The following is a 25,031-nucleotide window of genomic DNA, read 5'->3' on the forward strand; positions in this document are numbered from 1 at the left end:
CCAGTTGGCGTTCTTTGAACTACCTAGGGGGCAAGGGCTCTGAGGAGGGGGGGGGGGCTCATGCCCTGTCATCACCCTCCCCCTCCTGCTGGTTGCACCACTGCTACTGGCTAGACTTGTGGAATGCACAGAGAGAAAATTATGCCTGGATCCAATTTCAATTAACGGTAAGAATTTTGTGTGTGCTAACTGTAAGCGTATTTCACGGGTTAGCAAGAAAATTAGGCGACTATCTTGCGCATTCACCATGGAATAACATTGTTAGGTCTTTCATTTTCATACAGTAAGCACCAGGGCCCATATACGTAGCGCCACTTAATGGTTAGACTTGTGGACAAGTCGTTAAATCGGCCCCATGCGCTGAGATAGTGGTCTCGCGAGATCACTGCTCTCGCGCGAACTGATGGCTCCCCGATTTCGACTCCTCATTAGTCAAAATCGGGGAGCCATCAGTTCGCGCGAGAGCAATGATCTCGCGAGACCACTATCTCAGCGCGTGGGGCCGATTTAACGACTTGTCCACAAGTCTACTTAATGGTAAGCAAATTTGCGTGCTTACTGTAGCAGAACATTTGCTTAAGCCTTAGCGTATTTCACAGGTTAGCAGAAAAATTGGGCGACCATATTGCGTGTTTACCATGAATTTGCATTGTGACGTCATTTATTTTCGTGCGCAGCTAACCGAAACGTTGGCATGCGCCTTTTTGTGTGCTTACAGTTAATAGCAGCATTGCACAGTAAGCACAAAATCGGCCGCTAAGCAGCACTATGAAATTGGGCCCAGAAGGTAATCATACCTTTTCGTGCGCCTACTGTTAGCGATGCATTGAAGCGGTGCAATGAAATGGAAACCGCACAGTAAGCACAAAATCGGCCATTAAGCAGCTCTGCCAAGTCACATTGGGAGCCTACCTCGCTACTTTTATTGACGATCTGGTACAATTTTTGTCAATATCGCTTCACTCAGACCTACAACTTTCTAATTACATAAATAAAACCCAGAGAAAATGGCCGGTCACACTTAACTTTTTTACAGTGTTTTCCAGTTTTGAAAAAAAGATTTTACCTTTAAAGAAACTAACACAACATTTTTTAACAGTTGTTTCTCATTTTTGAACAAGAACTCACAATTTCGAAATTGTAGATGGATTTTTGAGCTGGCATTTTGCCAGTTTTCATACTGCGTAATTTTAGCTTTATCCATCAATTTGAATTTTTACCACCTCGCTAGTTCAAAAGGCAAGGGAAACACTGAACGTACAATACCCTGGGCATTACATCTTTAGTTTGAAAAAGTGTAAAAGTATTCATACAATTTTTTTTGCACTGAATCTTCTGGGTGAAATTCTGTTTCCCTGGTAAGCCTGATGCAGTTGGTGAAATTATTAAATTGTTGTGGTACCTGCTGTTCATTACAACATTCAAAGACAGTGGACACTATTGGTAAATGTCAAAGACCAGTCTTCACAGTTGGTGTATCTCAACATATGCATAAAATAACAAACCTGTGAAAATTTGAGCTCAAAGTTGCGAGATAATAATGAAAGAAAACACAAGCTTGTCACACGAAGTTGTGTGCTTTCTGATGTTTGATTCTAAACTTGAGGTCTCGAAATCGAATTGGTGGAAAATTACTTCAGAGGGAGCTATTTCTCACAATGTTTTATGCTATAAACCTCTCCCCATTACTCGTAATCAAGAAAGGTATTATGATGATAATTATTTGGAGTAATTACCAATAGTGTCCACTGCCTTTAGACTAGCCTGTCTATTCTCAAAACAATGCAACCAAACCGAGGCTGAGAGGGGAAATAGTCTGGTACCTTTACTAGAAACTCATTATTAAAGCAGCAGCTGCTGAATACAGGGAATATGACGGTGATTGAAGTAGCAATGATAAATAGTATTCACAGTAAACGGAAACGAATTGAAACGAATTGATTACAGATTCACTATCACCAAGATGGGTTGTCGCGCCAACCACTGCCCTTACCGAACCCTAGCTTCATGTGATTGGCCGACGAGTAAACCCGACTGTCATCAAAGTTGTTGGCGTCATTGCCACCGCCATTGTCTCCTATAGCAGAGTTGGTCATGTTTGGCCCTCCGTCATCATGTCCGTACCATTTGTCTTGATTTGGAAACACCGCTGACGGATCATTGTGGATGTAGATGTCTTCGTCGGATTGGTCCCGGTTAGCTGGTAACCTGCATTGTTGGCTTAGTGAGTTGCCACGGCCCGATCCAGCAAAGTATCTTGTTTGTTGATAAGGTGAGTTGTTACGGCCTATCCCCATAGTAGATGCAGCCTCTCGGTAAAATGTACGGGATTCTGTGAAGTTTCTGCCCTGGCCACGTGAATTGTTGTAGCGTGCTCCGTAAGGGACCTTCCTGTTCCGTGTGTTCACTCCCAATAATGCTTTGTAGGTATTGCTGCTCTTCTCATTTTGTTGGAAGTTGACATTGCTGCTTGTCAACTAAAGAAAACATTCAATGCTCGGTTATTGAGGTTATCTGTTTCATAATATTTCGATTACATTTAATGGTAAGGATTGAAGCATTGCATGGTAATCAATATTAGGCCTTGGAGACGCGTGAAATTTATTATTTGACTAGTCGTGCATCAAATAGTTGCGACTACGTTTAATTCTCAAGCGCAACAGAGTGAAATTCAATCTGAAGGTTTGAAGGATTGTGCAACTGTCTGATTGTGATTTGTAAGTCAATTATGTTGAATCATGAATAGCCATGAGCGACACAATTGGTTCACCAAAACAGGTACACGCAACTATTATAGGATTTGAGGCATTGCATAGTGAGGTATCAACACATATATTTGGTTTGCGGTAACACTATGTGTGTATCTACTTGCCAGGTAGAGTTTGTTCTTAGAGAACTGTCTTTCTTTATTCTACTACCGCGGAGTAGATTTATCAGATGTTCGGGAGACTTCTCAGTTCTGAAAAGAACTATCCTGCTTTATAACTAGTACCCGGGCGGAAGGTATATCAAATCAGGAGACTTAGGTCAATAGCAGTTTAAAGGCACTGGACACTATTGGTAATCACTCAAAATATTTGTTAGCATAAAAACTTTCTTGGTAAGAAGTAATTGACCGTTAGAATCACGGTGTGGTCATCTTGATTTTTACTCCATTCCATATCATTGTAATCAAACTGAGGCTGGACAAAATAATAAGTCTGGTGCCATACACAATGAATGTTAGCATTCATTACAGTTATTGGAAACAGTGAACATGACCAAGATGGTGACAGCAGGATAAAGGTCTATATGGAGAGCTGTTGATAGTATAAAACATTGTGAGAAATGGCTCCCTCTGAAACAACACGTTTTTTTGAGAATGAGGTAATTTCTCAGTCGAATCTTAAAAGACTTCAGGTCCGAAGCCTTTTATTATGCATCTGAAAGTTTCATTATTCTATTACAACTTTGAGTCAAAATTTTCAGAGTTGTTATTTTATGTATATTTGGTTTGCGGTAACACCATGTGTGTATATCTACTTGCCAGGTAGAGTTTGTTCTTATTAAAGAACTGTCTAGTAGATAATCGGTGGTTCGGGAGACTTCTCAGTTCTGAAAAGAATTGTCCTGCTTTTTAACTACTACCAGGGCGGATGGTATAGAAAATAGACTTGGACTACTACTTTAGCTTATAGGATCGTAATTAACTGTACTGCCGCGGAGTCAGTTCTGAATTGTTATTTTATGCATATATATGTTGGGATATACAAGTGAGAATACTGGTTTTTGACAATTACCAAAGGTGTCCAGTGCCTTTAAATTAGGGTGTATGTATATTCATAGTGGTATTTTTTCATGGACTACGGAAATTTAAGTTTATGACAGGTGTGACAAACCTTCTTTTGTAAAGCATCTTGTTTCGTAGGATAGGGTCGATGACGGTTACTCTCTCTTTCATTATGCAACAGCTTGTTTCTGTGCCTCTGACTTCCCATGTGCTGTTTCATTTAAGTAAAGACGGGAAAACATGAACAGATAATCGCATAGATAAATAAAAAACAAATAGCCATGGACAGAGGGCAGGGCCTGGAAAGTCATCTTTGAGAGGGCAAGGCCATTTTCGTTTCGTAAAGGGCAGTTCCATCTGAAAATTTTAAAGTCTATTGAAAGTTTTTAAGGGGCACCACCGAGACCAGGGCAACAGAAGCCATGGTGTCCGTGGCCTTGCAAGGGTGATTGTCACCAAATAAATCTGCTGAATTGAGGAAGAAAAAGACTCAAAGCAGTTCTTCATCACTTACAATGTATACGTAAACTTGTCTCATACTGGAATTTTCCGTGGAATTTTAAGATAACCTTCTCGTAAAACACCCATCACCATGACTTTGTTCTGAAAAATGTAGCTGAATGGGCTTAAACAATGTGCAAACGGAGTGAACAAAGTAGCAACTTTTTGTGGTCTGTTTACGAAATTCATGGACGGGCTCGGACGGGTTTGATCGGGAAACTACTCTAGAACTTTGAACCTGCTGAAAATTTTTAACTTTTTGAGTGGCAAGGTAGCTACAACGGGAAGGGCATACTACCAACAGAATAACAGTACTGGGATCATAACAGAGACTTGCTAGACATGCTAGATGTTATGCGGTCAGGCGCCATTTGGATCTACAACATTTGAAAGTTGTTTTTGAGAAATGAGTAAAACAATTTCACAGAAACAATTTTTCCTCTCAGTGAGATGAGATCCAAATTATTTAAAGAATTCTGGTACTTTTTCAAAATGTCCACAAATTTACACTAAACTTACAGGGTTTGAAGATAATGATAGTGGAAAGCTTCCCTTCAAATATTACGAACTGAGGTTCTGTAGTTTTAGAGAAATGAGTAAAACGAGTCACAAAACAATTTTTGTCTCAGGAAGACGAAAATTATTTTAGCATGTTATATCCCATTAACCCATTATGATATTATAGCATAATCATAGCATAATCATAGCATAACTGGTTAATACGTTTTTACATGCTAAAACTGTTTCACTCATTTCTCAAAACTTACAGCACCTCAGTAAGTAGAATTTCAAGGGAAGCTTTCTATTTTCATTATCGTCAAACTGTGTAAGTTTAATATAAATCTGTGGACGTTGGGTTTTGTGTTAGGAAAAAGTACAGCGACCCTCTAAGCATGTACATGTACAACCGATTTACGCGACTTCCCTGAAAACTTTCATTTTATTCTAAAAACACTTGATGACCAATGAGGCTGAAAACTTCTACAGATATACTGTATTACAAACATCTTCATTCACAGGGAGTATAATAATAATAATAAGACTTGTAATAATAAGTATACAGGTGTATCATGGACAAAATTCTTGATCTACAAATGGAACCAAAACCCTTTAATACCTTGTCACCTCTTTCATTCCCTTAATATTACCTGAAGATACTGCTGCTCGGAGTTGGTCGAGACATTACAGGAAGCACAGGCAAAGTTGGTTTCGGGTTCAGAATTCACATTGGACGATGACGCTGCGAGGCGGCTTCCCTCAGCACTTATAACAGCATCTACTACACTCTTGTGTTTACTTCCTGGTTGAGATAGGATTGAAAAGAGAAGAAAAAAAAATAGTCAACTGTTAGGTTTGGTTTCATTGTTGCCCCAATAAGCACAAATTAAAAAAAAGGGGGGGGGGGCCACTTAAAGGCACTAAACACTATTGGTAATTACTCAATAATAACTGTTAGCATAAAAACTTACTTGGTCAAAGCAACGGGGAGAGGTTGGTCATGTTAGTATCAAACATTGTGAGAAACAGCTCCCTCTGAAGTAACATAGTTTTTGAGAAAACAGTAATTTCTCACTAAAATATCTGAATTGATTTTGAGACCTCAGCTAAAGTCTCGAAATCAAGCATTTGAAAACACACAGCTTCGTGCGACGAGAGTGTTTTTTCTTTCATTCTTCTCTCGCAACTTTGACCACCGATTGAGTTCCAATTTTCACAGGTTTGTTATTTTGTGCATTTGTTGAGATACACCAAGTGAGAAGACGGGTCTTTGACAATTACCAAAAGGTGTCCAGTGCCCAATAGAAATGATCATTAAATCTAATGAAGAGTCATCAAACCTTGACGGTGTTGCTCAAGTTGTAACCAAGAGGTGCAGATTGTTTCACAGATAGTGCACACAAGGGCTTCTTTTTCTTTCTGTGTTGATCCAATGGATTCTGTGAACGGGACAGAATTGCAACAAAGAGGCAGAGTTAAAGGCACTGGACACTTTTGGTCAAAGGTGTCCAGTATTCTCATTTGGTGTATCCCAACATACATGTAATATGCATAAAATAACAAATCTATTGGACTCAATTGGTCATCCAAGTTGCAAGAGGATAATGACAGAAAAGCAAGCTGGTTACTCAAATTTATGTGCTTTCAGATGTCTAAAACTGTAAAAACGGCTTTAGGCCTGAAATATTTGGGTGCGAAATTACCCTTATTAAAAAACTACGTTACTTCAGAGGAAGCTTTTTCTTAAAGCGTTTTATATTAACAACAGCTCTCAAATGCTTGTTACCAATTATATTTTTATGCTAACAGTTGTATGGAGTAATTACCAATAGTGTCCAGCGCCTTTAATCCAAGATTCTGCAAAAGATACTCATTCTAATACTATTCTATACTTTTAAACTAATATTTATTATTGTTGTTAATGTTTCATACTTTGAAGGTTTTAATTTCATCGTCTTATAAGCTCCACCTTCCCACCTATCCACTCTGCCACCTCCCCGCCCCCTCCCCTTCAACAGCTTTAATAAAGTTACCTGATGGAACGGCAATCTCCTCCTTAGCACTCAGGTTTAACTGGCGGAGTTTCTTAGCATGACGCACCCCGCTCAAGTGCATCTTGGCCTGGGACATGGCGGTGAAGGTCAGCCCACAGATGTCACAGTGAGGCATGGTCAGACCCTTGGCTGTACTGCTCGTAGATGGCAAGATACTGAAGCCAGAGGACAATATTTCATCAGTGTCGGAGTCCGCTGAAAAAAAAAAGAAATGTTCACAATTTTTGCATGTAGAGCTAAGTTAGAAATTTTAGATCCATTGACCATGTTGACCACAGCCCGGTTCATGGCCCTACATGTACGTATGTACTTCCTGTGAATGCGAAGCGAATATGGACGTCACAAACTGGCACTGAATAATTCGCAACAGCTGAAATGTGCTCCACCCCTGCGTAACATTCCCTACTGAAACGGGCCTGTGACGTCAAAATTGGATTCGCATTTGTATGCAGTGAGTATGAACCGGGCTTTCTACAGCACCATGTACCAGTTTGGCGTAAACCCCATTCATGCCAGTGTACTGTGATCTTTACACAGCCAGATAGGGCAAAGCAAAAGGGTAAAGTGTATTGTATTTAAAAGGAAACAACTCTTAAGACCGGGACTCGAACCCACACTCTAATGGTCTGAAAGACTCAGAGCTTGAGTCCAGTGTGTTGATGGTGTTTGACCGCTCGGCCCTACTCAGGCCCTACTCAGCCATGCACTTGTATATCATGTCCTCTTAACATCAAGTCCTCTCTCTCAATTTCTTTAAATTCCTTAAGCAACAGGTGTCATGGCCGAGCAGTTAAGAGCATCAAATTCAAGTTCTAGTGGTTGAGTCATCAGACGGGTTGGAATCCCAGTCGTGTCATTGAACAAGATACTTTACTATAATTGCTTCTCTTCACCCAGGGGTATAAATGGGTACCTATGAGGGTAGAGGTTGATATTGTGTATGAAAAAGCCTTTGAGGCGTCACAGCAACTCAGGGCTGTGCCACTATTATTTGCCCAATCACCAGGGCACTAATAAAGTGCATCAATATGGTTATTGTAAAACGCGCTATTTTATACGTGTAAGAACTGTTGGTGGGAACACCTTTCGGCACATACTTCCAAAAAGCATTGTCAAGCTTACCCTTCATCTCAGCTATACGCCTCAACTTCTTCTGATGCGTCTTACCACCATAATGCATTTCGGCCTGCGCCGCGGAATTCATAACGACTTGACAGATGTCACAGTTCTTAAACCTTCCATATGTTTTTGACTCTCTCTCCGGTCCCGTTAAAAGGTCGGCGTGTTCGCCCTCAATCGCTTGGGTTACTTCTTCTATGTTGCTTGCTAACGTGTCAGTCTGCTGCCCCCTGTCTGTATCGTCAATGACAGGGGGGACGCTGGAGGGATCTGGTAGGGTAAAGTTGGATAACGAAGGTGGTGTGGTGGCTGGGCCCCCCACTGCATATACTGTAGTATTGTGGGATACACCCATTTCATAGCGAGTGTCCGACTCCGAAGAAGGATCATCGGACATCATCATCGAATCCATCTGTATGTGATAGTAGTTGCTTGCTCTAGATGGAAGTGGCTATGCTACAATGTGGTCAATATCACTTCATTATACACATGTGCCGTCAGTTTTTCCTGCAAGTGCAAAAGCTGAAATGAAAAATCTTTATTTTTATCTCTCTTACATGCTTGCTTGGGGAGGGGGAGGGCTTTAAAGCATGACTAACATGTCATTACAACCAGGGCCCAATTTCACAGCACTGTTTAACGGTAAGAACATTTTCGTGCCAGAAAAAAATTGCTAAAGGCACTGGCCACCTTTGGTAGTTATCAAAGACCTGGGCCCAATTTCATAGAGCTGCTTAACCAAAATTTTCGCTTAAGCAGCTCTATGAAATTGGCCCCAGTCTTCTCACTGGCTGTATCTCAACATAATGCATATTTAGAGTAAACCTGTGAACATTTGAGCTCAATTGGTTGATGAAGTTGCGAGAGAATAATGGAGAAAAAAACACCCTTGTGACACAAGTTGTGTGCTTTCAGATGCTTCAATTTGAGACCTCAGCTGACCTCAACAACTCAACGGTTGAGACAGGTCGACACCGCTCGGACAACTTGACAGTTCAGACAACTTGACTTTTTGAGACAACTCGACTGATGGCCAAGACAAGTCGACGGTTAAATGGTCGACCCCCATTACTGATATATTTAGTTTACACAAATTTCCTGTATCTAAATAGATCCTGCATTTTTTATATCGAATCATTGGGTAATTCCCTTCATCTCAAGCAGGTGTGATTTCTAGCCCTGGTCTGCCTTATTACATTTACGCTTCCCATGTTGTATCGTAATTTGGGTGTGATCCCTGGTTACACGGCAGTTAACGGTTGTATAATGTATGGCTTCTGACTGGCACCCCGAACAAAGATATTGACAAAATAGGGACACCACCAACATAGGGCTAGATAGCTCAGTTGGTAGAGCGCCGGCACGTTAATCCGGAGGTCGTTGGTTCGAATCCCACTCTAGTCAATTCTTTGTTCAACCCCAAAAATCATTTACAAATTTACCCAGTCAGTTTCCCTTGTGGTTTATATTGATATCTGAAACAAAAAGTCGCATCCCCTTAAGGTGATCCCCTAGCTGCTGCTTCCCATGTTGTATCGTAATTTGGGTGTGATCCCTGGCTACACGGCAGTTAACGGTTGTATGGCTTCTGACTGGCACCCCGAACAAAGATATTGACAAAATAGGGACACCACCAACATAGGGCTAGATAGCTCAGTTGGTAGAGCGCCGGCACGTTAATCCGGAGGTAGTTGGTTCGAATCCCACTCTAGTCAATTCTTTGTTCAACCCCAAAAATCATTTACAAATTTACCCAGTCAGTTTCCCTTTTGGTTTATATTGTTATTACATTTACAGTACACTTTCAAATTATATTTACAGTGACCTCCTCTCCTGGATACCAGGATTCAGGGTCCCACAATTGCCCACCCACCCCCACCCCTGGGGATGCCCTGGTTCAAGTCAGTACAGTTTGGTCGTCATCCCCGTCAAATTTAACCAGTTTCCACCTATAATACTTTAACTCAAAGTCAAACAATCTATCAACCTTTTTTAAACCCCACAACAAAATTCAATAGACTTACCATGCGCGCACAAACATCAACTTTAGAGCGAGGAGCGCCACCAAGCGGATCTTCGGGGAACATTCTCGACACCTCGCAAACTCGGCACCTCGCAAACTCGGCACCCGCTCAACTCGGCACCCGCTCAACTCGGCACCTTGAAAACTCGGGAGGGTTGATTTTTGCCGAGTGTGTGTAAGGTGCCGAGTTCGTGGGTGTCGGGTTTGCAGGTTGCCGAAGTGTGACCGGTTGGTTACCCGGCTATAGTAGAATTGTCAAAGTGTGACGGTGATTCTGCTGCAGCTACTTACAATGACTTATCACGAAAGCAGTGAACAGACTTTTTGTGGACGTTAATATATGATTGTAAAGTGTATGGTAAGTGCGAACACATGCTATATTTCGTAATTTGTTAGTTGGTTGTTCTCGGGTGAATAAGTTGTTGTCGGCAAGCAAGAGTAAGCTATATTCGTTTGCAAATTCTGAAATTGTAATGAATTTCATCCAAATAATTTTTTTACTTCAACAATTACAATGCATGAAGATGACACATGATTGAATGGGTTCCCATGAATGATTAGTATAGTAGTAGAGGGACCAAGGATTTAAACCCAGTTTAAACTGGAGCGCTGTTTTCCTTTTTCGAAATTTTGACATTATCGGTGTCATATGACTGATAATGTAAACATTTCGAAAAAAGGAATACAGCGCCCTATTCTACTCCTAGAACTATTTCGATTTCGTCCGCTATCGCCTCCCGTAACCAGAGACGAGAGCGGACAAAACAGAAATAGTTCTGGGAGTAACAGCGCCCCAGTTACTGGGTCTAATCTCTAATTCTACTATAAGTCTAAGTTTTGTCAGTCTATTATTTTCCAAGTTGAAGTTAAAACAAATACCAGTTGATCTCCCAGGAGGATGAGGGTCTTTTTTCTATAAATATTTTTCAAGCATTCCAATTCAAATTGGCCACCAATTCTTCAGTTTAAAGTCACCACTGTAGTGTATTATGCAGTTACATTACAAGCTCTTAAAAAAATTGGTAATTTTTATGAGAAATACACAGAAAACTTGTCTTTTTGAAGGTAAAAATATCAAAAAGAAAAACAAAAAGGATACAGCCTCAATAGACCGTGTGGAATACGACATCACCGTTCAGATATCTGACCTACAAGATGGCTTCTGTGCATGCGTGTGTGCGTGTACCGTAGAAATCTAATCGGGAATGTTGCGTGCTGCGTGCTTCGATGATATACGCGTTTGGACGCACTATACAGTTTGCCCTACAAGATGGCAACTTTTCATAGCAAAAAAGGGTTATTCAGTTCGGTCTATAATGTACTTCTTGCCTAAGTTATACTTTCTAGAAGTACTAGCCAGATAGAGTTTGTTTGGGTTGTTCTTTATTAGAGCGAACTCTCTTGCTATATTTTAGTAAATAAACATGTCCCTAAGCGCTCTTGAGAAAATCACAACAAAATACAAATACGAGATGTACTGTGTAAACTGGGTAACAAACAAAAATGGATGAATTAAATGTTAAACATGTTAAAAAAGTGTGTCTTTAAAGCAATCTTAAAGTTAACAATGGAGTCGATGTTTTTAATTTTAGATGTTTCGGAAGATTGCTCTATAAAGTTGAGGCAGTTTGAGCGAAGCTGCATTAACCATATGACTTGGTCATCACTGGTGGATGTCATGATCGTATATAAACAAGAAGTGAACAAGATCACCATGAAGGTACTGTTTACATTTTGTTTGCAAAATAGACCTTCAAACTAAACAATATTGTTTTTTTCTGTTTGGCTTCAGCATAACACAGTGTAAGAAGCAAAAGATCGACAACTTGACGCTGATGGCTGAAGTAGGGACCTCTGTACTGGAAGACACTTCTGTAATCAAGCCATCATGAGACGAGCAAAGATCCGCCCCAGTATTAATCTCTCGGCATCCCGTCGGAACATCCCAACACCGCCCTCCCAGGACAAGGAGTTAAGCAGCTCCAAGCAAGACTTGCCCGCCCCCAAGACAGGACTGAGATCAGCGACGAGGCCTTCAGTTGCAGAGCCAACATTGGTACGTAAACAGTGCAGACGAAAATAAAACATAATAATAAAACAATACATTATTTATAGAGCGCAATATAAAAATTTCTAAGCGCTTTAACCAGATTGAACAAAACGTTTGGGTTTTAAGTATTGATTTAAAAAAGTCCAATGAATGTGGCTGGGTAGTAGCTGGCTCCAAAATGTTGGAGCTACGACTGAGAAAGCATAGTTACCAAAGAGTGTCGTGGCGGAGGGTCCCGGGAAAAGCTGGAATAGAGCAATGAAAGAAGAGCAAAGGGGCCACGTAGCTGAAGAAAGTGAAGATAAATGAATAGCTACGAGGTCTTTGCGATACACTGGTAGGCAAAGTTTCAATGCAGTGTGTATACTACTACTACTTTTTACAATGATTATTAATATCATGCAGTTTTTATAGTGTTTAAATATACTTCTCAATGGGCATCTCAAAGCGCTCGGTATTTTTTCTATAAGGTACTGTGGAGCTACGTGGTGAGAGTATGAGACCTATTCTATTACACAGCACCATGTAAAAGATGCCTCAGCGCAATATTTTATTTTACGTTTTTTTATTTCTTCTTTTTACCCTGGTGATACCTCTCAGTGAAACACAGTTTTTCAGAGGTGCTCAGCAACTACAAACAAACATCAAAATAAATAAAAATGTATTTACTATAAATATTGACTTGAGTCTGATCCTGCTTTTTTTGCGCTTGGTTGCTAATCCACATTGCGACGGGGTCCGAGAGCACTGGCACGACTGCTGGAACACATATCTGGAGGTCCCAGGTTCAACTTGTTGTGTCCACAATTGGATTGAATATAGTTTAGTAAACCTTTATCACACTACCGCCTTTTTGTTGAATGAAAAGCTAATTTTCCTATGTTTGTCACTGATTATTGTACATAATTTCATGGGAGATAATAAAATCAATGCATGATGAGTCTTTAATGTGATATATTTCTTTTAGGCTGCGGGGAAGAAAGATATCACCTCGGCACAACAGACGCAGCCGAGTCCACAGCAGAACAAAGTAGAAGCTCCTGGTGAACCTCCAAAACCAACACCACCATCACAGGACCCGTTGAGTTCTTTACAAACCCCTGACTCAATATCCCCAGTCAAGGAGACGCCAAGCTCTCCAACAAAACCGACCCCTGATGAGTCTCCGTCAAAAGCAAGTGCTGTACGCCGTAAGCGTATCACCGCCGTTCCCAACCTGGGACAGCCGAGGTTGCGTTCCACCCCAAGCCAGCTGCCAGTGAAGGTCACTTCCAAACCTCAATTCACTGCGGTTGAGAAAGAGAATGAGGTCGGAAAGAAAGCCCGAGGAGGTGGCGGAGTAAGAGGAAGGAAAGAGCCTGGAGATGGAGTTATGAGACCGCCGCAGCCTCCACCAATACAACGAGTGCCAGGGATCAGTTCAACTGTGACATCCGCGAGTAGTCCATGTAAGTTTGACGTCCATTTTCATGTGCCGTGTTTATTTGTTTTTTTTATGTGTGTAGTTGCCAACATGGAACTGGTGGGAACATGTACAAATTTCAGTCAAACTCCAAAGTGGTGATACAATGATGGACTCTCACAAAAATTCCGCTTCTCAGATTCTCAGGTTTAACGTTTTTAAACAAAAATATTCTTGACAACATTAGATTATTTGGTGATTTTGTTCTATTATTATTATTGATTTATTAAAAAAAAACAATCAAACTTGGCAGCCAGAGGCTGAATTGCATTTAAAATTACAGGGCATAAGAAAATATCTAGTACTATTTTTAAAATTACCAAAAAACATTACGAAATATAAAAATATTTATTTAAGTACGATTTTAAGTACAATATTGCATGGCAATGACCCCCATCAGGGTAACCTGTTTTTATATAAGCGCTTTTCACATGCGGAGGGCGTCCTGAAGCGCTTCAGATTATTACCCCTGGTCACTGAGCCTTAATTCACTCCTTAAACCATCTCAGCTCCCTGAAAGGGAGTATGCAGCCTGTGCAACATTAATATGCGCTACTCGGCTACATGTAAATCAATCACAAGAACTATCTCTGCCCTCACAGGTACCCATTTACCACCCATGGGTGGAGAGAAGCAATTATAGTTAAGTGTCTTGCTCAGAGACACAAATGTCACGACTGGGATCCGAACCCACACTCTGCAGAGAGGGGAACTAAATTGCAGAGGTACAAAAAGCCTTGCATTCAAATTAACCAGATTGTGGAGTTTACCCAGACAACACTAAAACATTAAATTTGCTGACCTACTGAAACCCCCCCGGAATATCAAATGTTAACTTGCTTCAAGTATAGCATTTAACTTTTTCACCAGGTCAAAACAAGCAATTTTTATTATCAACCTGATCAATTTATTTTATCCCCTCTCGATCCAATTTTGTTTTCAGCTCCAGCCAAAGAGCACACCACCACTGCCCCATCACCAAAGGAGACTTCCCATGTACATGTACCACAAACCACTAAAACCCCATCTCAGATCAACCCTGTGCCAGTCACCCTGAGCACACCCGTCAGACCCGCTCTTGCTCGGTCCGAGAGCATCAGCGAGAAAACACCAAGTGGCTCTGAGAATATCTACCAAAAGAAACTGCGTGAGCTTAAGGACAAAATGGTCTCGGAGGTAACTACTTGGGGTTTGACCCTTTGCATGATGCGCAGCACACTAACACGCCTTTATCCTTTGTGATATTTTGGGGTTCAAATGTTCACAAATTATTTGAAAAGTAGTTAATGGCCTGATATTTTGACTCTAGCAGCTCCTTAAAGCCATTGGACACTTTCGGTACAGAAAAAAAATTAAAAGTTCACAGATTTACAAATAACTTACAGGATTTACAGAAGGCAATAGTGAAAGACTTCTTTTGAAATATTGTTCCATGAAATGCTTTACTTTTTGAGAAAACATTAAAACAATATCAACTCTCGATTTCGAGAATTACCGATTTATTTTAAACACATGTCATGACACGGCGAAACGTGCGGAAACAAGGGTGGGTTTTCCCGTTATTTTCTCCCGACTCTGATGACCAATTGAGCCTAAATTTTCACAGGTTTGTTATTTTATATATAAGTTGTGATACAGGAAGTGTGGGCCTTGGACAATACTGTTTACCGAAAGTGTCCAATGGCTTTAATCCTGAGAACGACTCTGCTTGGGTTGAAATGTGTGGCCATTAACTATTTTTATTTTGCATTTATACCGTTGGTTCATTCTACGTTGGTCAACATCTAATTTCTCATTAATTATGTGACTCACAAAATGTTGGAAATGGTAAACATGCATTGTTGAGAGATGCGTTGTGCGTCATGAAAGGGGGGTCAATATATCCAGGCATGACATTCTCCCTGCTATAGTCCGAGTTCAGATTTTTAGATTTATTGGTTTTTGTTTTTGTTTTTATATTACAGTGAACCATTTAAAAAGTATTTTGACTAGTATATCATTTCTGCTAAGCATGATAACTTCTGTGCTTAGCGGCTCCATATACTGAGACCCAGACCTATAGCAATTTGGTTGTTCTTGTTTTGTTTATTGGTAGACTCCAGCTAAGCGCAGACGAAACTACGTCAAGAAGAAGACACAACCACCAGAGAGAAGTAAGATGACGATGAGTGACCTCATCTATTTCAACCCAAAGACCAGCCCAATGAAGTAAGTCATCAGCCGTCGATTTCACAAAACTCTTCCTATCTTAAGACTAATCTTAGGACTTAGGACGAGATTTACAACTCAATTTTTGATATTTCAGAGGTGCAAAAAAATCACCTCGTCTTATCTTCCGATGCACCTTATCTGATAATGATTGAGTTTATTGTGATGATCACTGCGTAATATCTTACAAAAAGACCCTGCAAGGTTTTAAACGGACGTTTAAGAATGAGTCACTACTCTTTTATTCCCATTCATAAATGCCCTTTTGTTACAAAACTTTAAAAAGTACATTTATAGACACTTTGAGGTTTGATGCGCGTGGGATGTGTATGCGTGCGCTCTTAGAAATAGATTACGCGCTGTTACTTACAGCTATAAATTGCGCTCGGCATGATAATCTCGTGCGCCTGACACGCGGAAGCCAGCCGGTTATAAACAGCTCCAGCTGGTCATTATCAACCATTTAAACACCCCCAGGAGTAGAGAAACTGTCTGGGGTATTAATGAATGTAAAGTAATACCTTTATTTCGTCTAGGGTAACTTTACTTTTTAATATATAGTTTCTTTTAATAAAACCTGCACCGTTCATGTTGTGTAGATTAAACCAGCTTGGATGACTTGACATAAGTTGACTACACTTTTATGTTTGTTTTCTTTGCCTTTGCTGGTTAGGAACACATTGGGAAACAGAGAGAAGAGATTTCCTCGAACCATCATGACGGAGCACGCGGTCAGCGCAAATAAGTAAGTTTCCTCCCAAATCGTAAAACCACATCTGTATCAAGTAATGAACCTGTATTTAAAGGGACACATTGTCTTGGATCGTGCGAGTTGGTCTATGAAAGGTGTTTGAAATGTTTTTTTTTGGGTCAAATGCATGGTTAGAAAGATGTTTTTAAAGTAGAATATAACTATCCACATAAATATGCCCTGAACATTGAAATTGCATGGTTTTCCTTATACAGTGTGAACAAACACGGCAGGTTGTGAACAAACATGGCAGGCTATTTTGTGAAGTGAAGTTTTGACTCCATAAAATGCCCGACAGTGTTAGTTCGCAAAGTAAAAGGAAAGGAAAACCACGCGATTTCGAGGCTTGTTTGTTTGGATTGTAACAAACAGTTTCAAACGCTGTTCAGGGACCAACTCAACCGATCCAAGGCAACGTGTCCCTCAAAAGAAACCACCACTCACAAAAGATTGTTTTTTTTGTCATCGCAAACCTTACTTTGTAACAAACCACAAGCTGACTGGGGGAAACTGACATCGTGTTTTTTTCAACCCTATTTAAGGGTGAGCTAAGAAACTAGAACAGGATTTAAAACTTTTGATTAACCTGTCGGTGCTCTGCTAGCTTAGCTACATGTCATGCATGTATCTTGACCTAATCTTGGTTTGTTTACCAATTTGGTCAATATCTCCAATGGGTGTCAGTCAGAGGCGGGTCATTCTTATTATACTGTATCCAGGGATCACACCTAATTTTATTCTAAGAATTAACTATTAGTAAAATAAACAGTAAAATTGCTGGTACAACCATACTTCGAACCGCTTTTGTCAGAGTGCTGGCTCTAAAAAGGAACCTGTGTGGACTCCGCGTTTTGGACAGTATACTCGTCCGCGTCTCCTGAAGACACGCTTGGGTGCTTCATTGGATGCAGACGCAGTTCTCTGGATGATTCCTAGCCAGGGGTGGATTCCACAAAGAGTTAAGACTAGTCTTATTGCAAGTTAGGAAGAGTTACTCGTCCTAACTTGGGACTAGCCTTAAGTCTTTCTAGGGCTATTCCTAAGTTAGGACTAGTCCTAAGTTAGGACTAGTTCTAATCTTTGTAAAATCGACCCCCTGAGCACCTGGGAGTAAAAACCTTTTAAATAATAATTTGTACACTTTTTTTTTTTGGTGACAGCTCTGTAAACAGTAGTGCTCATAACTCGGACAATGAAGCGGAGGAAGAGGAAAAAGAGGAGGATGTTGACCCCTTTGCACCCCAGGTCAAGATTGGGCCTGACGGCTCCATCATATTGGACAGCACAAGGTAAATATTGGACAGCACAAGGTTAAACTCAGACTTAACTCAGGCATCAAGCATTGCTTTCCATAGCACGTCTTGGTGTACCTTTAGTAGCATGTGTGTGTGTGATGTTCGAGTGCAAGTACCTTAGTATGAGAAAGTAGTCAAGTCATTTGAGAAGGGTTTGTTGTACGTACATGTATATCTGTGACACCAGGTGCTCTCAAAAGCCACTTTTTGGGTGTCACTTGAAGAAACCTTTTGAAGGCAAAGTGTGGTTAGTTTCAATTTGACAGCTCACTATTATCGAATTCATACCATTGTCAATCCACCAAAGAATTGTTTTTTTGCTGAATAATTATATAAGGATAAAGATATTGGAGGCTCACGTCTAGTACACATAATCTACCAATGAGATACTCGAGGTGCTTAGAAAAATTTAAAAGATAAGATTTTTTGAAATTTTTGAATTATGAGATGGATTCAGGCATGCAACTCTTCCACGTTTCCGCCTAATATATGCCTGGCAACAACAGTACAGTGTACAACTACAATCATGTAAAATAAGCCTAGTACATGCTAACAATGCACAATGTTAGAGAACAATGCACCTAAGAGCATAATAAACCTCAACATAAATAAATTGAATTGAATTGAATTGAACATTTTTTGGGGTACCATTGTGGGTATCATGTCCCGTGGCGTTTCGGCTGCCTCGCTCCACACTTCCATTGTGCCAATGAAAATTTTCCTTTTTTTTTTCAACTGGCAGTTGCATGCCTGTTGATTTGTGTCTACAATGTTCTGCATTGCACTCAAGAGCCACTGACAGAAAATGCAATGAAAACGTATTTTCGTGATATTGTTTTACTCATTAGCACCTCATCAAGGTGAGCCTTCTAGTACCATGTTCTTCAAACGGTGTAAGTTTTAGGTGATTCTGTGGACATTGTTTTTTGTGTCCTACAAAAAGTACTCAAATTCTTTAACTTAACCGCTCGGCCACAACACTTCCTTAAAGCAGCTATAGGGAGGTGTTGTGGCCGAGCGGTTATGCAGAGTTCAAACTCTGGTGTTTCTGATCAGCAGAGACTGGATTCGAATCCCAAGCTAGGACACTTGTGTCCTTAGCTTTATTTTTTAAGCACACTTAACTATTTCTTCGTCCTTCGGATGGGACGTAAAGCCATTGGTCCCATGTGTTTTGTAATGCATGTAAAAGAACCCAGTGCACTTACTGAATAGAGAAGGGGTTCGCCCCGGTGTTCCTGGCTGTGGCTGCTGTATGCGCCCTTGCACCTTGTAAACCCTTGTAAGGTGGGTCTCAGAAATTGGGTCTCAGAATTCACAACATTCAATATTCTATCTTTCTGTATAAATGTATACTATTATATTATTATCTATGAACTTGGCCCTACATCAAAGTTCCTGGTCCGATTGGCAGCAAATTGCGCCACAGCACTTTGTAAAAACATTACATGGTGCTATCAGAATTAGGTCTCATAATTCAAACTTAGTCCCACATCTTGCAGGAAATACTGTATGTAATTACAGCGCCAGGAGCGTCACTGAGTGACGGACATGTGCACTACATACGAAGCCACAATTATTATTATTATTACATGGACATCACTATTGAACTTTAATTTGCCCAGTCTTGTGAAGGATGCATCACCAGCTAAGACCCTTCATTTAGAGAACAGCGAAGCTGTGCAGGAGGAGTCTTCTCACACGACGTATGCCAGCTTCGGAAAGAGAACTTACACCACCGCATGGAGTGTAAAGGGTACGCATAAGTAGGCATCATATTCTTCCTACTTAAGTCTGATTTCTGATTTTTGGGCCCTTGGAAAAATCTGAAAAATTGCAATTAAAAAGTCTGAAATGTCTATTAGAGCCAACACCTTGTGTAGGTTAGCCCTTGTTCTTGATAAGGTATTTTTCCTGAGGACTCAATATCATGCTAGCATAAGACACACACCCCAAAGAAGTAAAACCAAATGAACACTATATTGGCATTTTATTCGTTCATTCATTAACTACCGTAATAACTCGAGGAGGAGTTGTGCCTATCTGTCTATCAAGTACAATGTTAGAGGGAGATGGTCCGCTTAACAGCGTAACTTCTCTGACTTCAAGACCAAATGCTTGCTTCCAAGAAGAACCACAAATACAGTTACATATGGCCAGAGATCTTTTTCATACACAGCCCCCGAACTCTGTGGCTAGTTTCCAACACATGTTAGGAGTGCAAACTCACTAGATCTGTTCAAGAGTTCACTTAAAACCAAAGCGTGTGACTTTCTTTTAAACATTTTGTCCTGCCAGTTGTCTCACCTTTTAGTCATGCGTGTTTGTATAATAGTGTGTAGTTTAAGAACTGTTGATATTCTTTAAACTAGTTTCATGCCCGTACAGCGCATTTGCAATGCAATGTCTTTGGCCCACAGGCATTGCGCCACTTTCCCTGCTTGCCCTCATGAAGTATCAGGCCTGGAGGTCAAGAAAATCTGTAAGCACGGACAAAAATATTGCTTGTTGCCATTGATGGAATGCCCTTTAGAAGATTTGCTAGACCACACGGCTATGGTGTTAAAAAAAAACTGCATCTACGCTTTTTTATTTATACAATGCTGCAATTGTCGGGGGGGGGGGGGCTCAGTCCTGGCCAAGCCTGAAAGAGACCCAGAGGGCGACCACGCAAAACCTGGTTGCGCCAGCTAGAAGTGGATAACGACTCACCGGCACAGCAGCTGTGGCAGTCTGCAACAAATGGTTTGGTTTGGACCACAGAGAACGATGATGATGATGATGCAATTGTCTCTCTTTCTTGTTCAGACACTGCAAAGTTCTACATGGCTCTGAGCGCCGTCGGAACTGACTTCACTATGATCAACGCTATGTTCCCCAAAAGAACCAGACAACAAATCAAGAACAAGTTTAAGCGGGAGGAGAGACTCAACAGAATTGCTTTGGACAAGGCTATAAGTAAGTTCCAGTGCCCGATGTCATTAGTCTGGTTAAAAAGGGTTGGGGATTTTTTTTAGGACACAAAACAAAATGTCCATACAGAAAAAACATTGTTGCTCAAACATTTTGTGTGGTTTCTAATGCCTAATAAAGGCTTCAGGACTGAAGTCTTTTAATTTTTAAGTGAGAAATTACCTCTTTCTCAACAACTATGTTACTTCAGAGGGAACTTTGTCTCACAATATTTGATCAACAGCTTTCCATCGTTTGTTACCAAGTAAGTTTTTATGCTAACAATTGTTTTGAGTATAGTTACCAATCGTGTCTAGGGCCTTTAAGGTGGATTTAATACAGGTATTTTTGTCAAACTTGTGGAATTCCTTTTAGGAGATTTTGAATGTTCTCCTGCAAGTACTTTATTTTTTATTATTTCCTAATCAGAAGACAGGAAACACTTTGACATGTCTCTGTTCAATAAGGAGCCCAGTTCAGACTCGGAGACAGAGAATCGTGTCACAAAGAAGATGAAGGGAGCCAAAGGGAAAGGGAGAGGACAGAGCAGGAGCAAAGGGATGATCAGGAAGAAGGTGGAGGACAGAGGTAAGCCCCCCCCCCCCCCCTCAGATGAGCCCACCTGGTATTCATTGCTCGCTTTAATATCCATATGTTCTTTCTAAAATAATGTTCGTCTCACTGATATTTTTGTAACTTGTTTTTACAAATTTGTCAAAAACTACAGCACCTCAGCAAGTAATATTTGACATTTGAAGGGAAGATTTCTGCCATCATTATCTTCCAACCGTATGAGTTTAATGTACGTAAATCTGTGGACATTGTGAATTGTGTCCTACAAAAAATACCCAAAACCCTTTAGAGGAGTCTGCCATTTTTAATTTATGTTCTGCTTTGGTTTTAGATTGTGACGTCGGTAACGATTCTGATGTGGAATCCGTTGAGATGGAGGAAGCTACTATGAGAGACGAAACTCTCGATGGAGGAACGGAGACGACCATAGAAACCGTGGCCAGACTGAGCGAAGCCAGCGACGAGGAGATCAACATGGAAACCATACTCAGCCAACCGACTCGTTCAGGACGGCAGCCTAAATTCAAAAGCTCCTACACTGTTGAGGAACCGCCCAAGAGGACCAGGGGTCCTTATCAGAAGAAAAAGGGTCTGGCAACCGAAGAGGACTATGCCTTGAAGCGCATGGAGAGACTGAGTCAGGAACGGGTTAAGGCTCTCGCTCAGAAGCAGGAAGCCACCAAAGGGTTTGCTGCGTATCAATCGGAATGTCCGACCCTACAACACCCTCCGGATGCTTTTACAAGGCAGACATCGCTCGGGGGAGCAAAACAGAGTAATGGCTCACCGCATGGGGGGCATGGTAGGGTTGCCTCACCGAGTAGCAGGGGCACCAGTACCATTACCACCCCTATGGGGAGGTTTATCGTCAGTGTACCCCAGCACCAACGACATGAGGGTGAGTCCATCAGCCATGCTGGTCCAGCATCACCTAAGGCACAACTTGCTGGTGGAGGGGTAACTAAACCCATCCGCAGCCATATTTTTGTTATTTCGTCCCCAGATGGAACTCAGAACATAATCCAAGTACCAGTTCAAACAGAAACCCCCTCCTCACCGGGTGGGGACCGGGCTCAAAACCCTCCAGCTACCATCGCCCCACCTAGACCGAGACCCCCAAATCCTATGACCACACCTGGGATAATGCTGAAAAACCTGGCGGTAGCGCCGCAACAAAATCAGGGAACTGTGATCCGTCGGCTTGCGGTGACGCTGCCTCAGACTGTTACACAGCCAACCAGGGATCAATTGGGAATTGTTCGATTCACTAATCCAATGAGCACGCCACATTTATTAATATCCCACGGACAGAAGGTGCCAGTGGTACAGTCCGGCCGTCAATCATCGACCAGGAAAAGATATCCGGAGCCAATCACAGTGCAGACGGGCTCAAACAAAACCATAGTCATGTCTCCTCTTGCAGCTGCTCAGACTTCGCACTTGCCACTCAGTGTTGCAGTACACCAGCATCAAATGTTGGAACCGGTGTCAGTGGCGACTACGAGTCATAATAGTATCATTCAACAATGTCCGACAGTTGAAAGTTCAAAGTCACCTACTCAAGTTTCGGAGACTCACAATGAAGCTCATTTACAGGATGGCCATAACCAGTCGAACAATGGACTGTCGACCACTCTGGTCCCTGATATCGGACAGAATGTCGGGCACATAAGCAGCGACACAAACCATGATTGGGTACTGCGTGATGTATCCGTTGGGCACAAGGTTGATATATCCACAACGGACTCTGTTGAGATGGAGATCGAAACGGAGGAGGCTTTTGTCCCTGCCTTTTCCAATCAGAGGCATTCTCCCCTTCACAGGAGTGGAACGAGCCAGGTCACTGGGGACCATGCTACTGAGGAGCACTTGTCTGCCCAGGATATTTTGGAACAAATGACTTTTGAGGAGGGGGTTGGAGGGCATGTAGGGGCTAATATGGAGATTGCCATCAATGAGGAAATTATCACCCAAATAGCATCAGAAACGACAGTGGAATAGACTTAATTATGGTTCCTTAAAGCGCTCACATCAGTCACTCACAGTGATGCTCCAAGGCGCTTCAACATTCAGTATTTTTTAGCAAGGTATTGTGGAGCTATGTTTATGAAGTTTAAGACCTATTCCTTTACATGGTACTATGTAATGATTTACAAGCTGTGGCATGTGTGGCGCAATATGCTGCCGATCAAGCCAGGAACACTGGGGACTGTTACGTGCATTACACAACACATTGGACCAAGAGCTTTACGTCCAATCCAAAGGACGCAGCAATAATGGTATTAAGTGTCTTTCTGACAGGATACAGCGATCTTTGTAGCTTGAAATGCATCATTTGTGTGTGTACATGATACAAGCTTTATTTACTTCCTGCACCGCTTATCTGTGGAACTGTAGAACTGTAGAACTGATGTTCCTTTTTTTCTGAGGTTTTAAAAAGTTGGCAGGTATGCGACCAATCACAGCTCTGCCCCCTGTCTGCTGCACTGCATAGTTTTGTGTGTGGCATGTGCATGGTGTGAACGGGCCACATCAGCGTTGTTGATGGTTGCTATGATTTGTGTTGCTAAATGGATTTATTTATTTGAAGAATGCTAGTGCAGGCTTGGTTAGCTAAGGCTCCTATGTCATTAAATGAGGTTTTTTTTAAATGTGAGAAATCGATACAGTTCAGTCGGAATTCTTAAAACAAATTACTGGATTTTGAGATGTGGTTTTCATTTTGAAGCTTTGGATAAAAATGATTTATGTGGGGACGCTTCTACTTTGGTGTTGGTAATTTAAGGTTTGTTTTATGTGAAAAAACAAATTGTGTTTCTTTGTTTTTAACACCATTTATTTTTGTTTTTAATGAAAACGATATTGAAATAGCTACGAAAGATTTATTTGTTGATAAGAAAGAAATTTAGAATGGAAAAGTACTTTTGTGTGTCACAGGACCCTATTTCAAGAGAAATATTGATTGGTTGTCAGATGAACTGTTTCAAAGACCATCAAAAAGTGGTGTTCATAGTTTTTATTTGCCAATCTTAAGGCAGCAGGAAGCCAGTTAAATGCAACATAAATTACAAAGGATTATGGCTGGTCAACAGTTTAGATTTTATTTATGTGCCTGGCATTTTTGTTTTTTAGATGTGAGACTTTTAGGGACACTAGGTGGCAGCAGACATACTTAAGTAAATCCATTTTACTCAGACATGAGTTCATGCTCAAAACTTGGAAGTAAACAATGGAAGTTTACCTTACTAAAAACTCTGTTCATAAATGTCCTGCAAATGCAAGTGTGATTGAATTTGTTTTTGTGGCAAAAGTCTAACGAACAATTTGGAATAGTTGAGCTCCCTTTAACTTCTGCGAAACATTCATAGCAAAGACTGGGATATCCAACTCACTTCTTACGAAGCATTCGCAGGAAGTATGAACAGGGCTTATAAAGTCTATGACAAGGGCCCACTTTCATAGAGCTGCTAAGCACAACAATTTGCTCAGCCAGAAATTTCTTCAATAATAAAACAGGATTACCAACCAAACGTCCATTTGTTGTATATATGCTTGTTACAGGTATTCAGCTGTTGTTTGCTTTAATCCTGAAAATTACATGGAAATTTGGTTGGTAATCCTGTTTTTATCCAGGAAGAAATTTCATGTTAAGCAAATTTTTGTGCTTAGCAGCTCTATGAAATTGGGCCCAGATGACCACCTAGTATTTCAAAGTCTCCCAATAATGACCCAGGTGGTGTGAAATCCATTTCCATTGGTACAGATTCTATTTACAA

At 41.0% G+C, this 25,031-nt stretch overlaps 2 protein-coding genes across 4 annotated transcripts; one reads left to right on the top strand and one right to left on the bottom strand.

The window, feature by feature from the left end:
- Positions 1-1,684: 1,684 nt before the first annotated feature.
- LOC117306996 (zinc finger matrin-type protein 1-like) lies at positions 1,685-8,607 on the bottom strand. Of its 3 annotated transcripts, none has more exons than XM_033791613.1 (6): positions 7,945-8,607; positions 6,802-7,017; positions 6,109-6,207; positions 5,419-5,570; positions 3,879-3,980; positions 1,685-2,477 (listed from the first exon to the last, which is right to left on the bottom strand). In XM_033791613.1, exons 1-6 carry the CDS (start codon positions 8,351-8,353, stop codon positions 1,956-1,958), a joined length of 1,500 nt encoding a protein of 499 aa, XP_033647504.1. In that variant the 5' UTR covers positions 8,354-8,607; the 3' UTR covers positions 1,685-1,955. The 3 variants fall into 3 exon arrangements, with proteins under 3 accessions (XP_033647504.1, XP_033647503.1, XP_033647505.1); XM_033791612.1 differs by having other exon boundaries at positions 6,109-6,252; XM_033791614.1 differs by lacking the exon at positions 6,109-6,207.
- Positions 8,608-10,238: 1,631 nt separating this feature from the next.
- On the top strand, positions 10,239-23,383 carry LOC117307239. Its single transcript, XM_033791925.1, has 11 exons — positions 10,239-10,322; positions 11,757-12,020; positions 12,982-13,462; positions 14,420-14,652; positions 15,572-15,684; positions 16,358-16,429; positions 17,596-17,724; positions 19,356-19,486; positions 20,539-20,688; positions 21,112-21,270; positions 21,587-23,383. The coding sequence occupies exons 2-11, from the start codon at positions 11,853-11,855 to the stop codon at positions 23,254-23,256; spliced, it is 3,306 nt and encodes a 1,101-aa protein (XP_033647816.1). The 5' UTR covers positions 10,239-10,322; positions 11,757-11,852; the 3' UTR covers positions 23,257-23,383.
- Positions 23,384-25,031: the final 1,648 nt, after the last annotated feature.

This window comes from Asterias rubens, chromosome 2 (assembly GCF_902459465.1).
Source record: "Asterias rubens chromosome 2, eAstRub1.3, whole genome shotgun sequence".
NCBI lineage: Eukaryota > Metazoa > Echinodermata > Asteroidea > Forcipulatida > Asteriidae > Asterias > Asterias rubens.